The 21,828-nt window shown below is 47.3% G+C and overlaps 1 protein-coding gene across 1 annotated transcript in view; it reads right to left on the reverse strand.

Moving 5' to 3' along the window:
- HPS3 (Hermansky-Pudlak syndrome 3) overlaps window positions 1-18,668 on the reverse strand; it is a 34,203-nt gene extending 15,535 nt beyond the window's left edge. The window contains exons 1-9 of the mRNA XM_015429266.1: window positions 18,446-18,668; window positions 14,463-14,957; window positions 10,103-10,280; window positions 8,673-8,761; window positions 5,930-6,122; window positions 5,011-5,092; window positions 3,750-3,904; window positions 1,923-2,028; window positions 1,644-1,825 (exon numbers count right to left, since the gene is read on the reverse strand). Coding sequence (XP_015284752.1) covers window positions 1,644-1,825; window positions 1,923-2,028; window positions 3,750-3,904; window positions 5,011-5,092; window positions 5,930-6,122; window positions 8,673-8,761; window positions 10,103-10,280; window positions 14,463-14,957; window positions 18,446-18,668 — 1,703 coding nt within the window. The remainder of the gene's footprint in view (window positions 1-1,643; window positions 1,826-1,922; window positions 2,029-3,749; window positions 3,905-5,010; window positions 5,093-5,929; window positions 6,123-8,672; window positions 8,762-10,102; window positions 10,281-14,462; window positions 14,958-18,445) is intronic.
- Between the last annotated feature and the right edge of the window lie 3,160 nt (window positions 18,669-21,828).

Below are 21,828 nucleotides of genomic sequence, written 5' to 3' on the forward strand. Positions count from 1 at the left end.
CCCCCCTCTCCAGAAGCAAACGGCTCCCTGGGACGCGCCTGCGAAGAGCAAAAGGGCCCTTCCTCTTTTCCGGACCCCTTTGCTTGGCCTCTCTAGGCTCCGTGCTGGCTTAACCCTTGCAGTGCTGCAGACAAATGCAAACCACCCCCCCCTCTCCAGAAGCAAACGGCTCCCTGGGACGCGCCTGCGAAGAGCAAAAGGGCCCTTCCTCTTTTCCGGACCCCTTTGCTTGGCCTCTCTAGGCTCCGTGCTGGCTTAACCCTTGCAGTGCTGCAGACAAATGCAAACCCTTGCAGTGCTGCAGACAAATCCTCCGGTCCTCTCCGGCAGGCGCTTCAGCCAGGCCGCCCTCCGCGACCGACGCCTCGTGCACCTGATGCCCCCCCGCCCCCTTTAGTTGCTGTTTATTTTCTTCTAAGCTGAAACGTCCCCGACGGCGCTTCAGCCTGCCGCTTCCTAGGGGAGGTGCTCCCGCCCGAATCCGGCTCTGGGCCGCCCTCGCCTCCTCTGCGCTACCCCCAGCCCCGGCCCGCCACGATGTCCTTCGAGAGACCGGAGGGAGGGAGGGAGGGGGACCAGAAGAGCTGCAGGCCGGGCGGCTTCCTTAGCGGCGGTCCCTTAATCCCAGACTCCCTCCCTCCCTCCGGCAAAGTCCGCCGTGGCCTGCTGCTGGGCCGGCTCCTCTCTGCCCGGGGAGGCGGCCCCGCAAGCGCCAGCTCGGCTCTCTTCCACGTCGGCGGCCGCCACCTGGGTAAGGCGCTGCCCCGGCTGAGAACTAGCCGCTGCGCAAACTGCAGGCGTCTTTCCCCGGCTCTGATAGCCGGCAGGCAGGCAGGACAGCAGCTGGGGCGGCCATAACTTGGAGGGTTGGGAGGGCGAGGGGTGGACGGGGCTTCTGGGGAAATTTGGGGGGAGGGCGCCAGCCCCCCAGCCCCCGCGAAGATTACGCCGGTGCTTGGGGTCATTTCAAGCTGGGGAAATAGTACTGGAGGGAAAACTTAAAGTACTCCTGCTCCATGCTATGGTCCCAGTAGGAGTTGGGCCACTGCACACCTGAAAATTACACGTTAAAAAAAATCACCAGTGCTTTGAACACAGAACTCCCAGCACACATCTGGTAAGGCCCATAGCCTGCCTGATGGTGGTTAACTTCATGGATCATTCATGAACTGGAGCTGCAACGAAAATTAACTACTGAAATTGTTAAGAGTTGCCCAGTCTATTATTCTTATGTACAAGGCATGACTCCTTCAATGGAAGTATCAGCTAGTAACAATGGAACACCAGCGACTGCTGGATTTGTCTTGTAAGCAAATGAGGCGCCATCTGATTGGGGTATCGATGGTGCCTCAGGACAATAAGCATCTCCTTTATTCTTTGGAGGCATTTCTGGTTGTAATGTATTCAATCTGTGCCACTTTGTTCAGGTTGTCTGCCTGCAAAGCGGGAATATGAGTGGAGGCGATTACTTTTTCACACTGACCTAACAGGGAAGTTTAACTTGGTCTGCAAATCGATGATGTGCCTGTATGCTTACTCTGGGAGACACGAGGGTTCAGCCAGTTTGTATGTTTCGCATCGTTATTGCTTAAGGAGCATCTGAATAGACCAAACGTTAGTAATGCAGCTTGTTAAATGCAAACCTGCTATAACAATCTCCTAGGAGAGCACAGCTATCCCGAAGTGCTGCGAGGAGGTCTTCCTTCTCTCCCGATTCTTTCAAGTCAGGGCCCATTAAAGCTGTCCTGACTAACAAGTGAGCCTCGCTGAGAAGATGGATACAACTCTCTGTTCTCACATTCTCATAGGTCTTAGAGTAGTCGACCTAAGACAGAAAAGAGGACATGCCTGTGTACTGTTCATAAATACACCCGGCCAAAATATGATTCTGAAATCAATCAACAAAGCAAAGTTAACAATACCATTTCTCTATAAAGTTGAAGAGTTGAAGCTGTTTTCACAATGTATAGATTCCAGCCTGGTTCAGACTCTGGCGGAACCTTGGGCTGGTTATCGGCCTTTCTTGACCTAGAAACAAAAAAACCCCCAGTCATATACATTTAACCTACAATTATCATCTTGAGCACTGCAGCTGTCTGAATCATTTCTACAACAGTATGAATACAGAACTCCTTTTGCTATTATTTGGCTGATTATTTGACTTAACTTGAAAAGCATTTGTCTTGAATTCAAGGTCTTTTGCAACCAAAGTGGAACCAAGGAGAGACAGGGATGATGATGTAAACATCTGGAGTTCAGGGATAACCAATCTGCAGTTTACTGAATCAAAATAGCTGGGCATTAGTTATGGAACATGAAACTAGCCTGCCTCTAAGAACAGCAAATAGGAAATAGTTGGTGTAAGGATCATGTGGGCTCCTTCAGTGTCCTTTCATTACAAGAGAAATGGAATCATTCATCTAGTTGGCAAGGGTAGCATGCCAACATGGGATAGATCTTCTCCTCTGGCAACAGGTTCCTGTTGCCCTTGAAAGCTATTAAAGAGGTTGGCAGGAAAGGGGGAACATGTAGCTCTAAGAAGATCAAGGCTGAGCTTCTTTCCCTTCCTGTTTGAGGTATTAAAGGTCTGGGCATGGCTAGAGGAGTGAGCCTTTTGCACGAGCCAAAGGGTGAGAGCCAAGTGGCTTTTGGCCCTTGGCTGCTGGCCTGTGGCTTGCAACCTTTGGCAGAAGTAATCCAACCCATTTAACTTAGATGCATGCCTACTAGCCAGTTCCATCTGCAACAGCTGGCAGAACACCCACACACACACACACACTAATGAACCCCAAGATGAATCTGAGCATCCCTGAAAAATTCATTCCTGGTCCAGCAATTCACAGAAGCCAGAGAATGAGATCACGCCACAAAATTATTCCAAGATGAGTGGAGTGATTGGGAAGAGTCTGAAAACCAAACAGTGTAGCAGTCCCGGCTTTTGGGTCGTATGGGTCTTGCAGCTCTGACCTTTGATGTACAGAAAAGTGCAGAAAAGGGCAACTCGAATGATAAAAGGGTTGGAACACTTTCCCTATGAGGAAAGGTTAAGGCGCTTAGGGCTCTTTAGCTTGGAGAAACGACGACTGAGGGGTGACATGATTGAGGTTTATAAGATTATGCATGGGATAGAACAGGTAGAGAAAGAGGTACTTTTCTCCCTTTTTCACAATACAAGAACCCATGGGCACTCCATGAAATTGCTGAGCGGTCGGGTTAGAACGGATAAAAGGAAGTACTTCTTCACCCACAGAGTGATTAACACTTGGAATTCGCAGCCACAGCAAGCATGGACAGCTTCAAAAGGGAATTAGATAGGCATATGGAGCAGAGGTCCATCAGTGGCTATTAGCCACAAGGTATAGATAGGGGCTCTGGGGCAAGTGATGCTCTGTCATCTTGGTGCTTGGGGGGGGTAAACAGTGGGAGGGCTTCTAATGTCCTGGCCCCACTGGTGGACCTCCTGATGGCACTGGTATTTCTGGCCACTGTGTGATACAGAGTGTTGGACTGGATGGGCCTTTGGCCTGATCCAACATTGGCATCTCTTATGTTCTTATGTACTTGGTGGCTGCCAAGCAGCCTGGGACCTGAGTGGCACAGTTCCTACTCAAGCCTGCGTTTTACTGGTTCACCCAAAGCAGGACTTTAGCTAAAATGGAGGACTGGAGGCAACCGCTCCTGACAAACCTCTCTCTGTCCCTCATGTCACAGACCAGTCTCCACACCAACCCAGAAACCACTGCACTTACAGGAACCTTCGTGAAGGCTTTTTCTTCTCTGTGAGGTCCTCCATGTCTGCCTTTGTCAGAACTATGACATGGTTCTTGAAATGAGAAATAGCTTTCAGCCCTATAAAGAGCTGCATTCTCAAGGTACAAACATCTAATTGCGCCGGGGGACAAGCCTGTGAAGAAAGAATGCATTTGTGTTAATAAGTATGCTCCTTCTACAAGTATCTTTAGGGTAAGGTAAAGATAAAGGTTCCCTTGCTCGAAAGCCAGTCGAGTCCGACTCTAGGGTTGCGGTGCTCATCTCCGTTCCAAAGCCGAAGAGCCAGCGCTGTCCGAAGACGTTTCCGTGGTCATGTGGCCGGCTTGACTAAACGCCAAGGTGCACGGAACGCTGTTACCTTCCCACTGAAGTGGTACTTATTTATCTACTTGCAATTTCTTGCTTTCGAACTGCTAGGTTGGCAGGAGCTGGAACTAGAGATGGGAGCTTACTCCATCATGCGGCACCCGGGTCTTGAACTGCTGAACTACTGACCTTCCACAGCCTGCAGTTCAGCGTCTTAACCACTTGAGCCACTGCAGCTCCATCTTTAGGGTAAAGGAGAACAATTTTAATTCTTTTATCAACATTTTGCAGCCTTGATTGCCAAATATCTTTGTCCTGGGTTGTTTTGCCTCCAGGAATGTTCATTACATGCACATCTACATAGACCTCTTACGGTGGAAAAACTGAGAGCTGAATTACCACAGACTTCTTACACACACAGCCCAAAACTGTCTTTTGCCACAAATATGTCTGCAGCTCCATGAACAGCACGTGAAGCCAGCAACGGCTTGGATCTGCTGAAGTATTTCTGCAGGCGGATTTCCTCCCATGGTGCACAACTTTCTCACTTCCCCACTCTTGGTGCAGCTCAGAATGCCAAGCAGAAATGCTTTAGAGGAGCCAAGACAAGGCATGCAGAAAGCTAGTAATCATTTTGGCTGGCAGGGCAGTACTGATCAGTTCTGCTATAACTCTGGAATAGTCCAACTTAATTGGTTTACAGTGGTGTAGATGTGGGGCTTATGTAGTGGCAGTAAGGAGTTGGCTTAGGACTGGGGTATTTGGTTTCTACTCCCCACTCAGCTCAAGGGCTCATCCCAGTCTCTCAGATAAATAAATAATAAAACGGAAAAGGGCAGAACTGGGTATGTTGCCCTGTGCTCTTTGGAGGAAGGATGGGGTAAGGAAAAACAAAACAACACAGCCAAATCTGAAGCTTGCCCAGAAGCACACCTTGAGGGTCGTATCGATGTATGGATCTTCATCACGAGCTGCTGCTGCACTGCATCTTACTGTAAAGCACTGCAGGTTGTTGCTAAAGAGTGGGGGGGGGGAGAAAGAGAGAACACACAGTATTATTGAGCTTGGAAGCACAATGATGCCTCCATGTGCCTATATGTTTTTCCAACCTCTCATGCCCTCTGCATATGCCAGGATGTCCCTTCATACATTAAGGAGTAGACAGGCTGGGTCCAGGGCCCACAACCTATGGTCTGTTTAACAATCGCACATGACTTGCAACCTTTCCTGAACTCCTGACCATGTAGCACCCAGCCTGGTATATATGGAGAAGGGGCGTTCAATTCCCCCCACCCCCCCACCCGGTGTCTGTACCATTTCCTCCAAGTTGCAATCATTGTGGGGGTGTAGGGGAAACCCTGTTTCCCCTACACCCCCACAATGATTGCAACTTGGAGGAAATGGTACAGACATTTCTGTCTAGCAGCCTGAATTAGCTTATGGGGCATTTCTGTCTAGCAGCCTGAATTAGCTTATGGCTCTACTGGGGCAGATGGTGATAAGCCACTGCAGTGTTGCTGTTCATTCAAATATTTCATTAAACAAGCAAGCATCTGCATGCAGAAGCGTTACTGGAGTTCTGTACATGTCTAGATGCTGAACAAGGGGATCAATAAGCTAGGCCCCAATCACAGAAGCCCTCATCCAGAAAACTTTGAGGGCTCTTTTCCTCCCAGGCATCCCTGTTACTCCCTCAATGGTCCCAGTGCAGGTAGCTTTTTAAGTTCCAGAAAGTGTAGAGAGGCCTTTTTTTGGCATTCATAACATGAAGACGGCTTTGCTTGTATGGTCAGTGTTATCCTTCCACCCTTAAGGGAAGACTATGGAGAACACCAACTATGGATCTTCCCACCTTGTGATGACATGTAGGAACTGGGGTGTCAGAACCGCCTGCTGGGACTTCTCTGAATACTGGTAAGTAGAAATCAGCTCCACTAAGTTGCTAACTGCATAGAGGTACCCAACATGAGGCAGAGAGAAAAAACAGAAAAGACGCAGCAGTTCTCGCTTGGCTGTCTCTCTTCCCCCAGCATTCATGGAGCTTCCTAGAAGAAAAAAAAAGGGAGTGATTTTTTTAACCCAAGATGATCTCTTTAGAGAGGCACCAATTGTCACACCCCGTCCAACTTGTGTAATCTGGAATCAATATCAGCTCAGCCTCAGCTGAATGGCCCGGACCCCCTCCACCCCAAAATGCTGCTTCTAGGAGAACCCACGAGGAACAGTTACGGGGGAAAGGGGGGAGAGATAGAGGTCTGCTGTGGTGCCGTCAAGTCACATCCAACTTATGATGACCATTCAGGGGGTTTTCAGGGCAACAGATGAGCAGAGGGGCTTTTCCATTGCCTGCCTCTATATCGTGACCCTGCTTAGCTTTGAGACCGGACAAGATCAGGCTTGCTTGGGCTATCCAGGTCAGAAGTCTGCTGTAGGAAGAGGGAATTTAGTGAAAACTGCCCCCTCCCTTGCATACATGGATTTTTTTAGGCGGAATCCAACCCAGCACCACCAAAGCTGGAACTCTGCATCTGTGTGTGTGTGTGTGAGGGGAATCAGGCAAAACACTGAAAGCTTAAAGCCTCCCACAAGCCAAGCAGGGTTTTTTTTGATGCTATATAAAATAAGAAAATATAAAACTATATACTAAGATACCCAACAGTTTATGGGTTAGGGAATGCAAGTAAGAGGAGTTTTCTGACACAGAAGAATTCAGCCCATCTAGCACTAAATATTATGTTCATGGAGTTAAATCATTATCTCCTGCCTCCGTCCAGCTCATGCATAATAAATTTTCTTCTGCCAGTAATGTCTCAAAAGCAAATAGAGAATCACTTGATAAAATGTACGTTCAAATCAGTCTATTTGCTTAAAACCATATATTGTTATAAAACTAGTAACAAATGTTTGACAGGGAGAGGAAAGCAGGGAGGTATGAGTAGACATTCCCACACACAAGAAGGCCCTCTAGGCCAAGGCTCCCCCCTCCCCAAAAAAGCCCATCTGAGAAAATAGACAGCAGAAGTCTCCAAGGAGCATGGATTTTGATCCAGGCTCTGTCTTGGACTTCCTGTATGGGCAAGTAGGAGCATGCACTCAGTATATACCAAGCCAAACAAATATCCGAAAAATACCGTATTTATTCAGTCAAATCAGATACTCTAATCTGATTCGCTACCTTTCTAGCTGAGCCCAAATAAAAGCCGATACCTACTCGGGCTCAGCTGCAATCACCAAAGAGGCACGAATTCACCCACCTTCTGGATGAACTTGTGCTGCTTCTGGGTTCCTCGTGCGCGGCTTGGCAAAAGACATTTGAAGCGTAAGTTCCCTTTAAATAGCTTTTGCAAAGTCAAGCCATGCATGTGACTCACAGAGTTGTGCTGCAGCGATGGCACAACTCTGCAAGTCAAGCATTTACGTTTAAATGGCTAAAAACCATTTCATCGATACCTTTCCCCCCCCCCCCCCACCGTTAGGTGAAGTTCAGAATAGATTTAAATGCCTTCTGAATTTGCTGAATCGGTGAGTGAACTCAGAAGGCATTTAAAGTTTAAATGCCTTCTGAGTTCATTTGCTGAGTTGCACTGTGGCGGTGGCATGACTCAGTGAGTTCAGAAGGCATTTAAACTGAGTAAGTTTGGGTTTCCCAAATATTTACCCAAATCCCAATACAATACTGATATTGGCATTTGGGAATATTCGGGAATACTGATACTTTTCAGGTCCAATTGACCCGAATTGGAAAAATACCAAAACCAGTTTTTCCACACTCCTATAGGTAAGTCAGTGGGGTGCCTCAGCATGAGCTGCTTGTAGGAACAATGATCTACCTCACAGGGCTGTTTGTGAAGATGAGCAGAATGTATTTTATAGCCCTACAGATCTTAAAGGGGTAAAATTACATCTGTACCAGTGTTGAGATACAAAAACAGAAAGGGACACCAAATGAAATAATGGTGTTCTGACAACTCTTGTTAACCGTAATGGTTCTAGGGGGAAAATCTGCAGAACCAAGTGGGGGAAGAGCACCAGCACATGGACATCATGGATGTGATAGTTGGAGAGATCACTGCTATCCTACTGGGATCCTTTTGTGAAACTACTCAGCCAGACACAGACTTGCTGCTCAAGAGATTTACTTGGAAGTAAGCCTAACAAACTTCAGTGGGACTCCCTTACCTGTGAACAAGAACCCTATAGTAACCACTCATTGGTATTTTTTACTGCTACACAAATGGGGACAAAACACTCACCATTCTGGATCTAGAGAACATGTTTTCCCCACAACATCTTCGCCTCTCTAGCTTTGCCCACTAACATGTTTTGAGTGGATTTCCCTCCCTATTTTCCCTAATTTCTTCTTTAAGCTTCTTTTGTACCTGAATAATTTACCTCATGTAATATACAGATAAACCTCCAACCAGAGGCAGTTTAATACTCTTATAAGATTAGAACTAAATTTAACTGAAAAGCAACAAAAAACTCTGGTAATAAAATTTGTTACACAAGTTTCCCCCACCCAATGTTTCATTAAATGGTATACACTAAACTCAGAATAAACTCATTCAAGACAAGTTGACTGTTCTAACACATACCCATCTCATACATGGGTAGCAGCTGAAGAGAATGCAGTTTGGATTCTTCAGACGAGAAGACAAATGAAGACAGATCTGGAGTAAATCGCCTAAAAAACAATTTGAAGAGTGAGAAAAAAAGCACATTAAATCAACACACAGCCTTTATTCCACACACATAGACTTTATCCGGGGAAGCACACAAGACGCAGGTAAAAAAATGGGAATTTAAGAAAAAAGTTTAAAGGCCCAAAGGAATGCCACTGTGGTGAAAGTCTATATCTATAATCTACCTATCTCTTCCCCTCCTCTCTGTGGGTATACATATGAAAGCTGACCACTGGGTCATATAGTCTAGCACAGTCTAGTTGGCCTGGCAGTGGCTCTTCATGGTGTCAAGGAAAAGTATTCTCCTGTCTTGCCATCAGAGATGCTGGGAACTGGAGACAAGCTTGTAAAGCACACATACCGCCATTGTGCAGTTGGCTATCCCTTTCCCCAGTATGTTACTTGACTTCTTCGCCCTAGAGTTTCTCCATAGGAGAATGTTCCACCTACAATTTTAACACAGAATGCATGCAGTCATATGAATCTTCTATTTCCCTAAGTAATCTAGAGAAAGAAATGGGAACCAAAGACCACAGCAAGATGCACTATTATCCCCCGCACCTTTGGTACTATACCCTTTTCTTTTAAAAAAATCAAGTCTGGAGGAAGCGACGAATGTATAACTAATGTTCACGTTGAAACTACAGTAAAGTGAAAGTTACCCCTTAAGTCCAAACAAGAAGAATGTGTGCCTAGAGTGTGTGTGTGTGGGGGGGGAATCAGACACAACTAAATTATATTTACACCAAAGCGGCTTAAAGCACTGTTCTCCCCTCCTCCATTGTCCTCACAACCACCACTATGTGAGGGTCAGGCTGAGAGAGAGTGACTAGCCCAAGGGCACCTCACCAAGTGAGCTCTCATAAGGGGATTCAAACCTGGGTATCCCGGAACCTAGCCCAACACTCTGATTCAGTGGTACTTACTCCATGGCTCTTGGGGAGCCACATTTGCATTTGCCATCAACCAAAATAAGCCACATTTACTTCCATTGCTGGAATGATACCTACACCCCAAGAGGGCTCACTGCTGCTGTTTCAAGGTGGAAACCATTTGCCAAAAACAAACACCACTTTTCTGAAGCATGTGGCAGGTGCCACATTGGGCAACAGTGCTCAGAAGAGATACAAGTAGTGTATGAAAGAACCATATGTGGCTTCTGAGCCAGTAAGTGTCACTGTTCTATCCACTACTTTGATTATAATGAAAGAAAATAAACTCTGCTACAAGTTCAGAACAGATGGACTGGATAGAAAACTAGGTGGAGCCATGGCTAAAGTTCTGTGGATTAACTATACATGTATATTTCAACCAACAGAAATTTGAAGTGGTATTACTATTACCTGTATAGAAGGTATTGCATTTGAAAGTGTGGATTCTCACCGACTAAACCTGTTGACTCCGGAGTAACTGGTATTCCGCACAACTCACTTTCTTCCCCAAGAAGCTCCACGGGCTGCTGACAGATAACAAAGTCATCGCAGTCAGGCTGTTGAGATGAATCTGCTTCTTCTAATACACCTTAAATAATGAAATGAAATGCCAGTTTCATAAGCTGGTCTGCAGCAAAAAGGAAAAAAAAAGGATACTGCTCTGTTGAACTACGATTAGTTCTGTGTAAGCAACCATCAGAATTAAATAAGACTGTAATCTTAGTTCATAAGAACAGTTTAGCTGGATCAGAGCAGTAGGCCACCTAATCCGGCATCCTGTCTCAAACACTGGCCAAGTAGCTGCCCTGGAAGACCAACAAATGGGTTACAGAATTCAAAGCCTCCCCTGAATTGCTTCCTAGCACTGGTATTAGAGGTTTACTGCCATTGAATCTAGAGGTTCCCTTGAGTCACTGTGGCAAGTAGCCATCGGTAGGCCCATCCTCCATGAACCTATCTAGACTCCTTCTAAAGCTATCAGTGCTTATGACTGCCACTCTGTACAACAAATGGTGAATTCCCATTGTACTTCCTTTTGTCCACCCTTAATCTATTGCCCACCAACTTCATTGGGCGTCCTCACATTCTAGAATTATAGGGGAGCAGGAGATTCCTTCTCTCTACTTTCTCCACTGCATGCATAATTTTATAAACTTCTATCATGCTCCCCCTTCTTCCTTTATTTCTAAACTGAAGAATGAGTATTTAGAGAATGTCCTTATTTTTCCCTTGTTCTCTTTAACCTTGAAATAATGAAGCCCCATCAGAATCTGCCTATCAACATAAAATATTAGCGGTGGAGAAAAAAACTTGCAGTATCTTCTCTCCACAGCAATCTGTTTAGAAGTAGAGCAGATTTAAAGTTTTGCACAAACTCAAGAATATGGCTATTATCACCACAAACTTTTTCTCCAAATTTCACTTCTGAAATTCAGCTATGAAGGAATGTAGCAATATCAGCATGTTAAAATCAATATGGTTATGACTTGTGGTTTGAAATTCAAAAAATGTAACAGCGTTCCTATCTGTGAATGAGAAAAACACGGCATTGAGCAAGAAGACTATAAAATTAAATGTTTTCATCCAAATTCAAGCCAGGAAATCTTGTCCCCCAGCTTGTCTTTTTGAAAAACTGCCCCCAGATATAATCAAAGCAGATACATATGCAAATAGAAATATTTTTCGAAACTGCAAAGTTAACCTAACAAGATCTGCTTGCTAAGAGAAAGGTTGGATACCTCTGTACTCCCAACAATTAAGGAGTACCCAAACCTTTGTCCAATGTGCTTGCAAGGCTGAAACTAGACACTGCAAGAAAAACAAGAGAAACTAATACTATCAATGATCCTTTTCTTCCTCCTCCTAAATAATATGCAGGAAATGAGAGTGCGCAATGCAATGTCATCGTGCTCTGCATTAACCCACATCCACTTCACACATATTTATCTTGTAGGAGGAAATGCTCAGTACCATGACATTTGTTTACTTACTTCCTTTATACCCCACCCCTCTCCGCAATGGGGACCCAAAGCAGCGTAAATCACTCTCTGCTCCTCCATTTTATGCTCACATCATAATTGTATTCTGCTACATGTTATCAGGAAGACAGGCAGAACACTGAGCATAGAGCCTCCATCCTTCTCATAACGGCTAGTTCTATCTCATAAAAATGATCCAAATGGTAAATGCACGAGCACAATCAGTTGCTAAACTGGTGCCATTCCAAAGGAAACATCCACAGGATTGCGACCCAATCCCATGCACACTTGCCAGAAGCAAACTTCCTCATTTCAGTACGGTTTATTCCTAGGTAAACTAGATTCCAGTCTAGTAGCACCAGGGGTCTTGTTGTAGAAAAAGAGCTGCCGGAGCTCATTAGCATAACTCATTAGCATAACTTATTTGCATATGCCACGCCCCCTGACATCACCGGAAGTGACAGAAGGCCACACCCCCTGACATCACCGGAAGTGTGTCAGAAGGCCCGGCTACTTACCCTCCTGCTTCATCCTCATTCCCAAACGGAATGAGGATCGAAGCAGAGGGCGGGGTAAAGAAGGGGGCGGGGCTTCACCACGTGACCGCCCCGCCCCCTAGAGGTTCTCTTCCGGAGCTCCGTACCTGAGAGCTCCCCCCCGACTAGAGCCCTGAGTAGCACCATAGAGTTCAGGAAGATTTTTGGGATATAAGCTTTGGAGAGTCAAAGCTCCCTTCATCGGATACCACAGGGTGCTTTGATTCTTGAAAGCTTATACCCCAAAAATCTTCCTGAACTCTAAGATGCTATCAGTCTCCAATCTAGCTGTTCTACTGCAGATCAATACAGCTTCCCTCCGAAAGTACTCCTAAGTGGGTGTAGGACTTCAGCCTTCAAGATCCAAAGAGTATTTTCCCGTTTTCGGCGCTTCAACGATGGCTGCGTCTCTTGGCCACTCCAAGAGACGTGTGCCATGAATCGGGGATTAGGAGGGAGCATGACTGTGCACGCTCCCCCATGGAGCCCATAGAGAATAGGCTCCTAGCACGGGGGCTTTGGACAGCCCAACCTCTGGCCGACAGCCGGTACAGGGGGGCGACTCTCTGCCCCGAAGGTCCTGCCCTGATTCCCAGTATTGGATTCGAAGCAACCACCAACCACCGGGACAAGTGCTTGGAGGTTTAGCAACTCTCTCTGCCTCGCGGGATCCCAGGGGCCATCACAGGACCTGGTGGATCGATTCAATGACTGATGAGTGAGTTTTCGTTGAAACGAGACACCAAAGCCTAGATGTGAAGTTCCCCTACTATAAACAGGGGAGGGGAGGGGACACCCTATCTCCCGACGTTTTAAGTGAATGCGAAAACATGAGGAGGGGCTGATCAAACTGCAGCGATGGACTGTAGCGGAGAGTTTTTTCTGAAAGAAAGTTGAGCGTTTAAACAGACCTTAGAGACTTTGGCATTCTTTCTCGGCTAATGTAAACATCCCCAAAAGATGGCAATGAGAGGCGAAGAGGGAGGCGGGACCAATGCTTTCTTCAGGAAGTGAATTCTGTCTCTAAAGTGAATTAAAGAATTCACTTTAGAGACAGAATCTATGGTTAGGTCACATGACCTAGCTTTCAGATTAATTGAATTAAAAACCCTCTAAAACAAAGATCTTATGTTCACAACAACAACCAGTATTCTTTAAACCCTATGCATGCTTTCAAACCAGCAGGCCCGTAGCCAGGATTTTTTTGCTCGGGGGAGTTGGCACTTAAATTTTAAGGGGACAGTTAAACAACAGTTAATTCAATTAATCTGACTGCTTGTCTTTAGAGAGGGAGGCTCTGAGACTGTTTCTAGCCTTTCCTTTCAGGGAAGAGGGCAGCAAGTGCATCAGTTCCTAGGAAAAAACATACCTGACAGCATTTAATTGCCTTCAGAAGGCATTTAAATGCCTATTAAATTCCCTACGACAGGGCAAGAAAGCTTAGAATGGCACGCAGGAGTGGCACCTTCAATACATCTCCAACAGTCCCCCTTTCTGCTACCCCAGTCCTGCTGTATACCACCTAGGTCATGGTCTTTCAAAAGCTTTCTTATGAGACTTTGGGAAAGATGTGGAAGGGAACTCAAAGGGCATTTAAATGCCTTCTGAAGGCATTTAAATGCTCTCTGAGCTGTCTTTTCCCAGGTCCTATGATGCCCTCCCCCATTCCACAGTGGGAAGGAGAGGGAAACCTGAGGGCAAGCTGTGCCACTCTCACCCTGGTTGCTGCCAGCAGCGGGGGTCTCTCCTCAAAAATAAGATTTCTGTTATGGCTATTTGTGGGGCGGGGCTTTTTAATTAAGGGGCACCCCTCCCCCGAAAAGTCCCACCGTAGCCGTAGGGATGGACACAAATCAAACCACAAAGCAAAATTCATCACAAATTTTGCTCTGTTTGTGGTTCGTGAAGTTCATGATGGGTCTACTGTCACAAACTTCCATGAATTTTAAAAGCAGTTTGACGTCAGAAAGCAGGAGTTTAAAGGGACTCTGAGTCCCTTTCAACCTCTGCTTTCTGTTCCCCTTGAAAGCCACAAAAACAGCCATGAACCATGAACCGACACCAGCTGCATTTTTCTGGTTTGTGCCCATCCCTAGTCAGCAGTCCTTCTAGCAGAGAAACATTTTCTACTATCATATAGGCTAGAAAGGTATTACAAACTGCCCCTCTCCCTTCCATTCCCTAATAGCAGAAATACAATCTCACAAGCCACACACTAGGCAGCCTCAATCCAGAGATACTGAACGCCACACTTACTTTCATTAGCAACCGCTTCTGGTCCTGTGGATTCAAAGCGACGCTGTCCAGTACTGTCAGCCGCCTTCTCACTCGGTTCCAGCTTGAGAATTAGGACTTCTAGTTCTGTTGTTATGGCTACATACCCAGCACAATAGGCGACTTCTGCAGGGGTGACGTTTTGTGTGTGCAAAATTAAGGAGCGTTCAAAGTCCAATATGGTCAGATCCTGGCTCACCACCAGCTGCTTCAAGCAGAACAAGACCAGCTTATTCTTGCAGCCAACAAGGAGATCTCCCCTGAGAGGGCAACAAGAGAAGCACAAGGGAGGATCCGAAACAGGCATCTCTATAATGGACATCTGCTCTCTAGAAGCTTCAGGGCAGGAGGCATGGGGATTATGGCCCAACATCCGCACACACACCCGAGAGCTCCCAGCCGACAGGCACCTCCAGTTCACGTAAGCTCGCAAGAAGATGGCCTTGTTCTTCTCCTCAACAGTAACTACATAGTCACCTGGGGGGGGGGGAGAGAAAGGAGTGCATTTTGGAATCACAGGATTACAGAGCAGACCAAATGTATACCATGAGTTGGATCCAAACGACATTTTCCAATGGTAGAATGGGACCTTCCGGCTTCCTCCCTTCCACAGCAGTCAACTAATTTCCATAAAATGCCTCTCCTGGGTGACAAGGGGCTGTGAGGAATGCCATGAGGAGGGGACAAGAGCGGGGACAGGGAATCAGCGTAAACTGCCAGTTTAGTCTGGATCCATGGCAATATGTAAGCAGAAGGGTTTCCAAATGAATTCATAAACTTACTGCCTCAGTTGAAAACACTGTTGGAAATTTCTAGTTGTCAGCACTAATCAGGGGTCATTTCGTAGAAAAAGAGCTAGGGGAACTCATTAGCATAACTCATTAGCATATGCCACACCCCCTGACATCAGGGGCCCGGCGGTGGACCTGTAAGGCCAGCAGGAGTGCGAGGAAGCCCCGCCAAGGCCCTCCCTGGCCCCAGGCAGGCAGGGGTGGGGAGAGGCGGGGAGAAAGCAACTTACCCTCCCTCTTCTCCTGCCTCCTCCTGGCTGAATGAGGGCTGGAAGCGGGGCGGCCGGAAGCAGGGGGCGGGGCTTCGTCATGTGCCCCGCCCCCCTGCACCTCGCCCGGGGGAACTGCGTTCCCCCGCATTCCCCCCCGAAATGACCTCTGGCACTAATCATGAAGTAGGTACTCTGGTTTACTCCATGGGGATCATATATGTAACCTCCTCACATACACCAATTTATTTACACTCTCTATTAAAAATTAAACCAGCTCAGAGATTATAAGAAAGCAATCACAGGACAAGCCGATTCTTCATTTGACTACAAACAGATAATCAAGGGCAATAGGAAACAATTCAGTTTTAGATTACTCAAAATCCCCACTAATCTGATTTCACAAGTGACTTCTCCCTCCATTGTCTCATGTAAACAAAAGGAAGTAAGGAGGCCTGTAAAGATATCAGGAAGAAACTGATTTTGACAATGACATTGCATATTACTTGGTCACAATCATCTTACATTCATCAAGGTAACCACACCAACGACAGCTCTCTTGAAGGCACTGATGGCCCTTATACAGCAGAAAGGCAAGGTACAAATTCTGTTAAATAAATAATCCATTCACGCATCTTTCTCATTTATATTAGGTTATACAATGAAAGCAAAGTGTTTATACCTTCACTTGTGATCAGCAGTTGCTTGAAAAGGACCTATCTTCATTGGTCTTTTTGTGGTAGCATAGCTGAAGATGGTGTGGTAGCATTACAATTTAATTTTTTTAGGTACTCTTAAAACCAGCCTTCATCTTTTCGGCTTTGGTACATCTGTGGTGGCCAAGCAGCAGGAAATAATGATAGTGTACAGGCTGAAGTGTCAGACTAGGGTCTGGGAGACCCAGGTTCAAATCCCCACTCTGCCATGGAAGCTTGCTGGGTGACTTTGGAACAGTCATACACTCTCAGCCTAACCTACATCGCAGGGTTGTTGTGAGGGCAAAAAAAGAGATGAGAACAACGTAATCTACTTTGGGTCCCCCCTTTGGGGAAAAGGCAGAATATATTTGATGTAAAACAAACAGCTGGTTCTTTTGAAACGTACGCTTTCAGGCACCATACAAACCTTGCCAACTCTCCAGCCTAGGAATACTGATTCACCAAGTGACAAGGATCATATTTCTGGAGGTTAAGTACACCCCTTTATTTGGCTACACAAATGTGTGATCCCTTGGTAGAACACTAGACAATTTCTGGTGGATCACTCAGGGGTTGGTGGTTAGCTGCTCTGGGACTCGATGGATGTTGGTAGAATCCAACATGCCATATCTCAAACAAAGAAAGGACACTCTTGATAATTTAGCACAGGTTACCTTAACTGTAATTTTAAAGATACCTGAGGTAAACTAGCAGGATTCTAGCTTCTAAAAAGAAGTGCAGCCCACAAGACTGAAATCAAACCAATCCTAGCCTAGACCAATATGCAACTACACAAAATTTAACCCTTTCCTATTTACTAAAGGCTCACAATACTAGACTCACCAAAATTAGTTGTAGGTATTCAGTGGCAGAGAGGAAAATATACTGCATATGATTAAATAAATACCTGAGAAGTTTTGCTTCACACAGTCCTGATATTGAAAATAGGTTCCTGGAGCTGAAATACTGTATCTTTCTTACCACTCTTGGGCACAAATGCAAGATCACTTAATTAATTTGTTTACTTCATTTAAAAGGAGCTGCGGTGGCTCAAGTGGTTAAGATGTTGAACTGCAGGCTGTGGAAGGTCGGTAGTTCAGCAGTTTGAGACCCAGTATGACGGAGTGAGATCCCGCCTCTAGTTCCAGCTCCTGCCAACCTAACCCATTGAATACAAGGTAATTTAATTGCAAGTAGATAAATACGTACCACTTCGGTGGGAAGGTAACAGCGTTCGTGCGCCTTGGTGTTTAGTCATGCCGGCCACATGACCACAGAAACGTCTTTGGACAGCGCTGGCTCTTCGGTTTTGAAACGGAGATGAGCACCGCAACCCTAGAGTCGGATTCGACTGGCTTTACCTTTACCTTACTTCATTTATACTCCCTACCTTCTTCCCAAGTGGGGACTCAAAGCAGCTTACATTAGACTTCTCTCCTCCATTTTAACCTTACCACAATCCTGTGAGGTAGGCTAGGCTGAAAGTGTGACTGACCTATAGTCATCCATTAAGCATCCATGGCAGAGTGGGGATTCAAACCTGGGGCTCCCAGATGATAGTTTGACACCCTAACCAATACACCACACTGACTTTATAAAGACTCACTCAACCCCACTCAAAACACTGTGTGTACCACAGCCCTAAAATGCTTAAAAGGTAAAGGTTCCCTTGCTCGAAAGCCAGTCAAATCCGACTCTAGGGTTGTGGTGCTCATCTCCGTTTCAAAGCCGAAGAGCCAGCGCTGTCTGAAGACGTTTCCGTGGTCATGTGGCCGGCATGACTAAACACCAAGGCACAGGAACGCTGTTACCTTCCCACCGAAGTGGTACCTATTTATCTACTTGCAATTAAATTACCTTGTACTCAATGGGCCCTACTCTGTAGTAAGTGACTTTAGGGCTCCTGCCCTAGCAATCTTTTCTCACTTGCAGTCAAGTGGGCTACATCTAGCCATCTGTTTTATCCCATCTTTCCTTCACGGAATTCACGGTTATGCATGTAGTTCATTTCTCCTTTAATTCTCACAGCAACCCTGCAAGGTAGGTTAGGCTAAAGACTACCACAAGGTCACCCAGCGCTCTTCACAACTAAACAGGGATCTGAAGCCGTCCTAATCCCATACTCTTAACTACTACACTGCCCTTGGGGACAGGCACCGTTTTTCGTTCAATGTACACGAAACGCGATCCCATGCCGAGCTCGCGTGCACGGAAGAAAAATAAAAGCCGCGGTCACGCCAAAAACGTCCCCGAGCTTCCGCACTCACCGGCCTCGCTGTACGCCATCCGCAGCACCCGGCCCAAAGTGCTGAAAGAGCCGAGCGGCTCGCACAGCTCCGAGCGGCCCACGGCGAAGACGTCCACCCTGCAGGCGCCCGGCGCGCAGGCCACCAAGAGCGCATCCCGGCCGCAGCAGAAGAGCTCCGGCTCCTGCTTGCAGGGCACGACCTGCTGAGAGCCGAACGGGTGCAAATTGTACAGCTGGACCATGGCGCCCGCTTGCCCCCCGCTCTGCCAGGACTGGGCGCGCAGCTTCCGCAGAGGGCACCGCCCCGCGCCGGTCAGCTGGAAGGAGGCGCCAGCCCCTTGGACGCCAGCGGCTGCATCGCACCGCGGCAGCATTTTGGCCACGCGGGGGCAGGTTTGCGCCGCGTCAGGGGGAAGAGCTGCGCTTACGCTAATGCTCAAGGGCTGCAAAAAGACGTCCCTGCATACCGTGCTGGAGGCGGTGGTGGTAGCCGGCACACGCTTACTTGAGAGCAGGGCTCCGTTGAACGCAGTAATTCCTTCAACGGGAACGTGCACGGAACTGAGTTGCTTGCAGTGAAACCCTAAAGGGAGTTACAGTTACGCCCTGTTTAGGACTACACGGTTATTGTGTGGCAAAAGCAGAAAGAAACGGGAGCCTGGCGGCACTTTGAAAGACGCAGCGGCGAGATCATCTGCAGGGCTCAGAAATAAACCTCGTTGTCATGGCGTTAATCCTAGCTCCCTCCCTGGTAACGGTGCTGAAGACTGCACCGAAACAAGCCTTTTAGCGTGAACGGTCGTGGATTGGGATTAAGTCCGACACATATTTGAGCACTCCTCTATTTGGGAGTAAACCTCCCGAAGTCGATGGATTTTACTGCTGAGGAAACCAGCTTTGGGTCGGGAGGCCACAGGCCTCAGACGCAAAGGGGGGAAAAAGCGCTCAGTGCTTGTTCCAGTCGGAAAAGGAACCCAACAGGCACGCCCACGTTAATTAGGTTCCCCAAATCCCATCGCCAGTCTTGGCGCTCAAAAATAATGCCAAGGGGAGTAAAAACTAGCCAACAGGAGAAGGTTCCTGCTCCGCCTCGTAATCTTATTGGTTGAACTCGCACAAGTGCCTCTCTGTGATTGGGAGCGGTAGTTGCCAGTTAAGTTTGAACCGGGCGGAGACTGTGGCTCCCCGAAGGAGGCTGGAGCGCGGAGTGCATCTCGAGCCGTCTGTCTAGTGCGCAGTCTATTGGGTCGAAAAAGAGGTGCGAGGGGCACGCTGCTGCTTCCCAGTCGGCGTCATGGCCTGGAAGTTACTGAGGTAAATCGGGGAGGCCGGACGGGGTCCGAGAACCTCTCGTTGGGTCTCGAAGAGGGAGGCCTCGGATCATGCCGCCCTGCCGGTACCGCTCTTCTCTTGTCTCGAGGCCCGCGAGTGTTCTCTTGTTGCTGCCGGAAGTATCAGATTTGCAGGTGCCGAGAGCTTTCCTGGAGCTCCTCAGCATCTTCGTGGCAGCCGGTCTCTCTTGGTTGCTTTTCTCTCTGTTGGTTGTTGGGGGACTAGGAGAAGTGGCTGCAGCCCCCTTCTGCTTCGTGACTGAGCCCAGCGGAGGGTAAAAATAGGGGAAAGGGGTAGGCCTCTGGTCTTTGCTGGAGAAGCATCACTTTGGCATCAGCATGAAATATGGATGTTGGACTAGATGGGCTGTTACATAAGAACACAAGAGAAGCCAATGTTGGATCAGGCCAATGGCCCACCCAGTCCAATACTCTGTCACACAGTGGCCCAAAATACCAGGTGCTGTAATTTGTCAGTTTTTTTAAAAAAATTGGCCAGTAAAGTCAGTATTTCTTTGATTTTTGTGAATGCGGTTTGTGTTCTTTTGTTTTCATTACTGCATTTTGGGGAAAACATGATGACTTCCCAGTGAGAAGACAGATTTGTTTTTAGTTCAGTTATGAAGTACTTTAAGGACTTTGTTCTGAAGAGTAAAAGTGATTTGATGAAATCTTCCACAGTGTATAGAATTTTATTTTAATTTTATTTTATTTATTTGATTTTTATCCCGCCCTCCCGCCGAAGCGGCTCAGGGCGGCTTACAACAATAAAACAACAAGCAATACCTCTAAAACAATCTATGCAATACATTAAAATCACAATTTATACACAGTGCAACATGTACAACATGCTCACAGTGGCAACCATAAAGTGCATTCATGCTTGGTCTGCGTTGTTAAAAGCTTGGCGGAATAACTCCGTCTTTACCACTCTCCGGAACTGACGGAGATCCCGGAGGGCACGGATCTCATGGGGGAGCTGGTTCCATAGTATTGGTGCTGCTAAGGAGAACGCCCTAGTTCTAGTAGATGTTAATTCGGTGTCCCTAGGGCCAGGGGGGACTAAACGGGTCCTGTGACTCAGATCGCAGTGCTCTTGGGGGAACATATGGGGAAAGGCGGTCCCGCAGGTAGACAGGCCCCAGACCATAAAGGGCTTTAAAGGTCATAACCAGCACCTTGAAGCGTATCCGGAACGCTATTGGCAGCCAGTGCAGTGCCCTCAGCACCGGCTGGATGTGTTCCCTCATAGGGGCACCCACCAGCAGTCTAGCTGCGACATTCTGCACCAACTGCAGCTTCCAAAGTTGCCCCAAGGGCAGCCCCATGTAGAGAGCATTACAGTAGTCCAATCTCGAGGTGACCATTGCATGGATCACTGACGCCAGATCATTGCGTTCGAGGAAGGGGGCCAACTGCCTAATCAGCCGTAGATGGTAAAAGGCTGCCTTGGCAGTGGCTGCTTCCTGGGCCTCCATTGTCAAGGAAGCATCCAGGAGCACTCCCAGACTCCTGACCCTCGGAGCTGGCACCAATGGCGCCCCACCGAAGGCTGGAAGTGAGACCCCTATCCTCGTACCGCTCCGATTCAGGCATAGGACCTCCGTCTTCGTCGGATTTAGTTTCAGTCGACTCCGTCCCAGCCAGTCCGCTACGTCCCGCAATGCCCGGTCCAGATTTTCCAGGTCAGAGCCAGACTGGCCGCCCAACAACAGATAGAGCTGGGTGTCATCAGCATATTGATGACAACCCAGCCCATGCCTCCGGGCAACCTGGGCAAGGGGGCGCATGTAGATGTTAAACAACATCGGCAAGAGCACAGCTCCCTGTGGCACTCCACACTCTAGTGGGTGCCTCTGGGATGTACTCTCGCCGAGCATAATTAACCTCTTGAAACATGAGACAATGAAAGCAGAGGTGATTTTTTTTTGCACAAGTGCCCACTTATTTACGAAGTTTACTGGAGTGTTCCAGAAAGAAGAGCCTTTGGTGCATGTGATGCACAATGAAGTAAAAACATTCACAAGAACCATCATGAATTGCGTTTGTAAGAGTTCAGCACCATTGTCTC

Source organism: Gekko japonicus, unplaced genomic scaffold (assembly GCF_001447785.1).
Source record: "Gekko japonicus isolate JY-2015 unplaced genomic scaffold, Gekko_japonicus_V1.1 scaffold3948, whole genome shotgun sequence".
NCBI lineage: Eukaryota > Metazoa > Chordata > Lepidosauria > Squamata > Gekkonidae > Gekko > Gekko japonicus.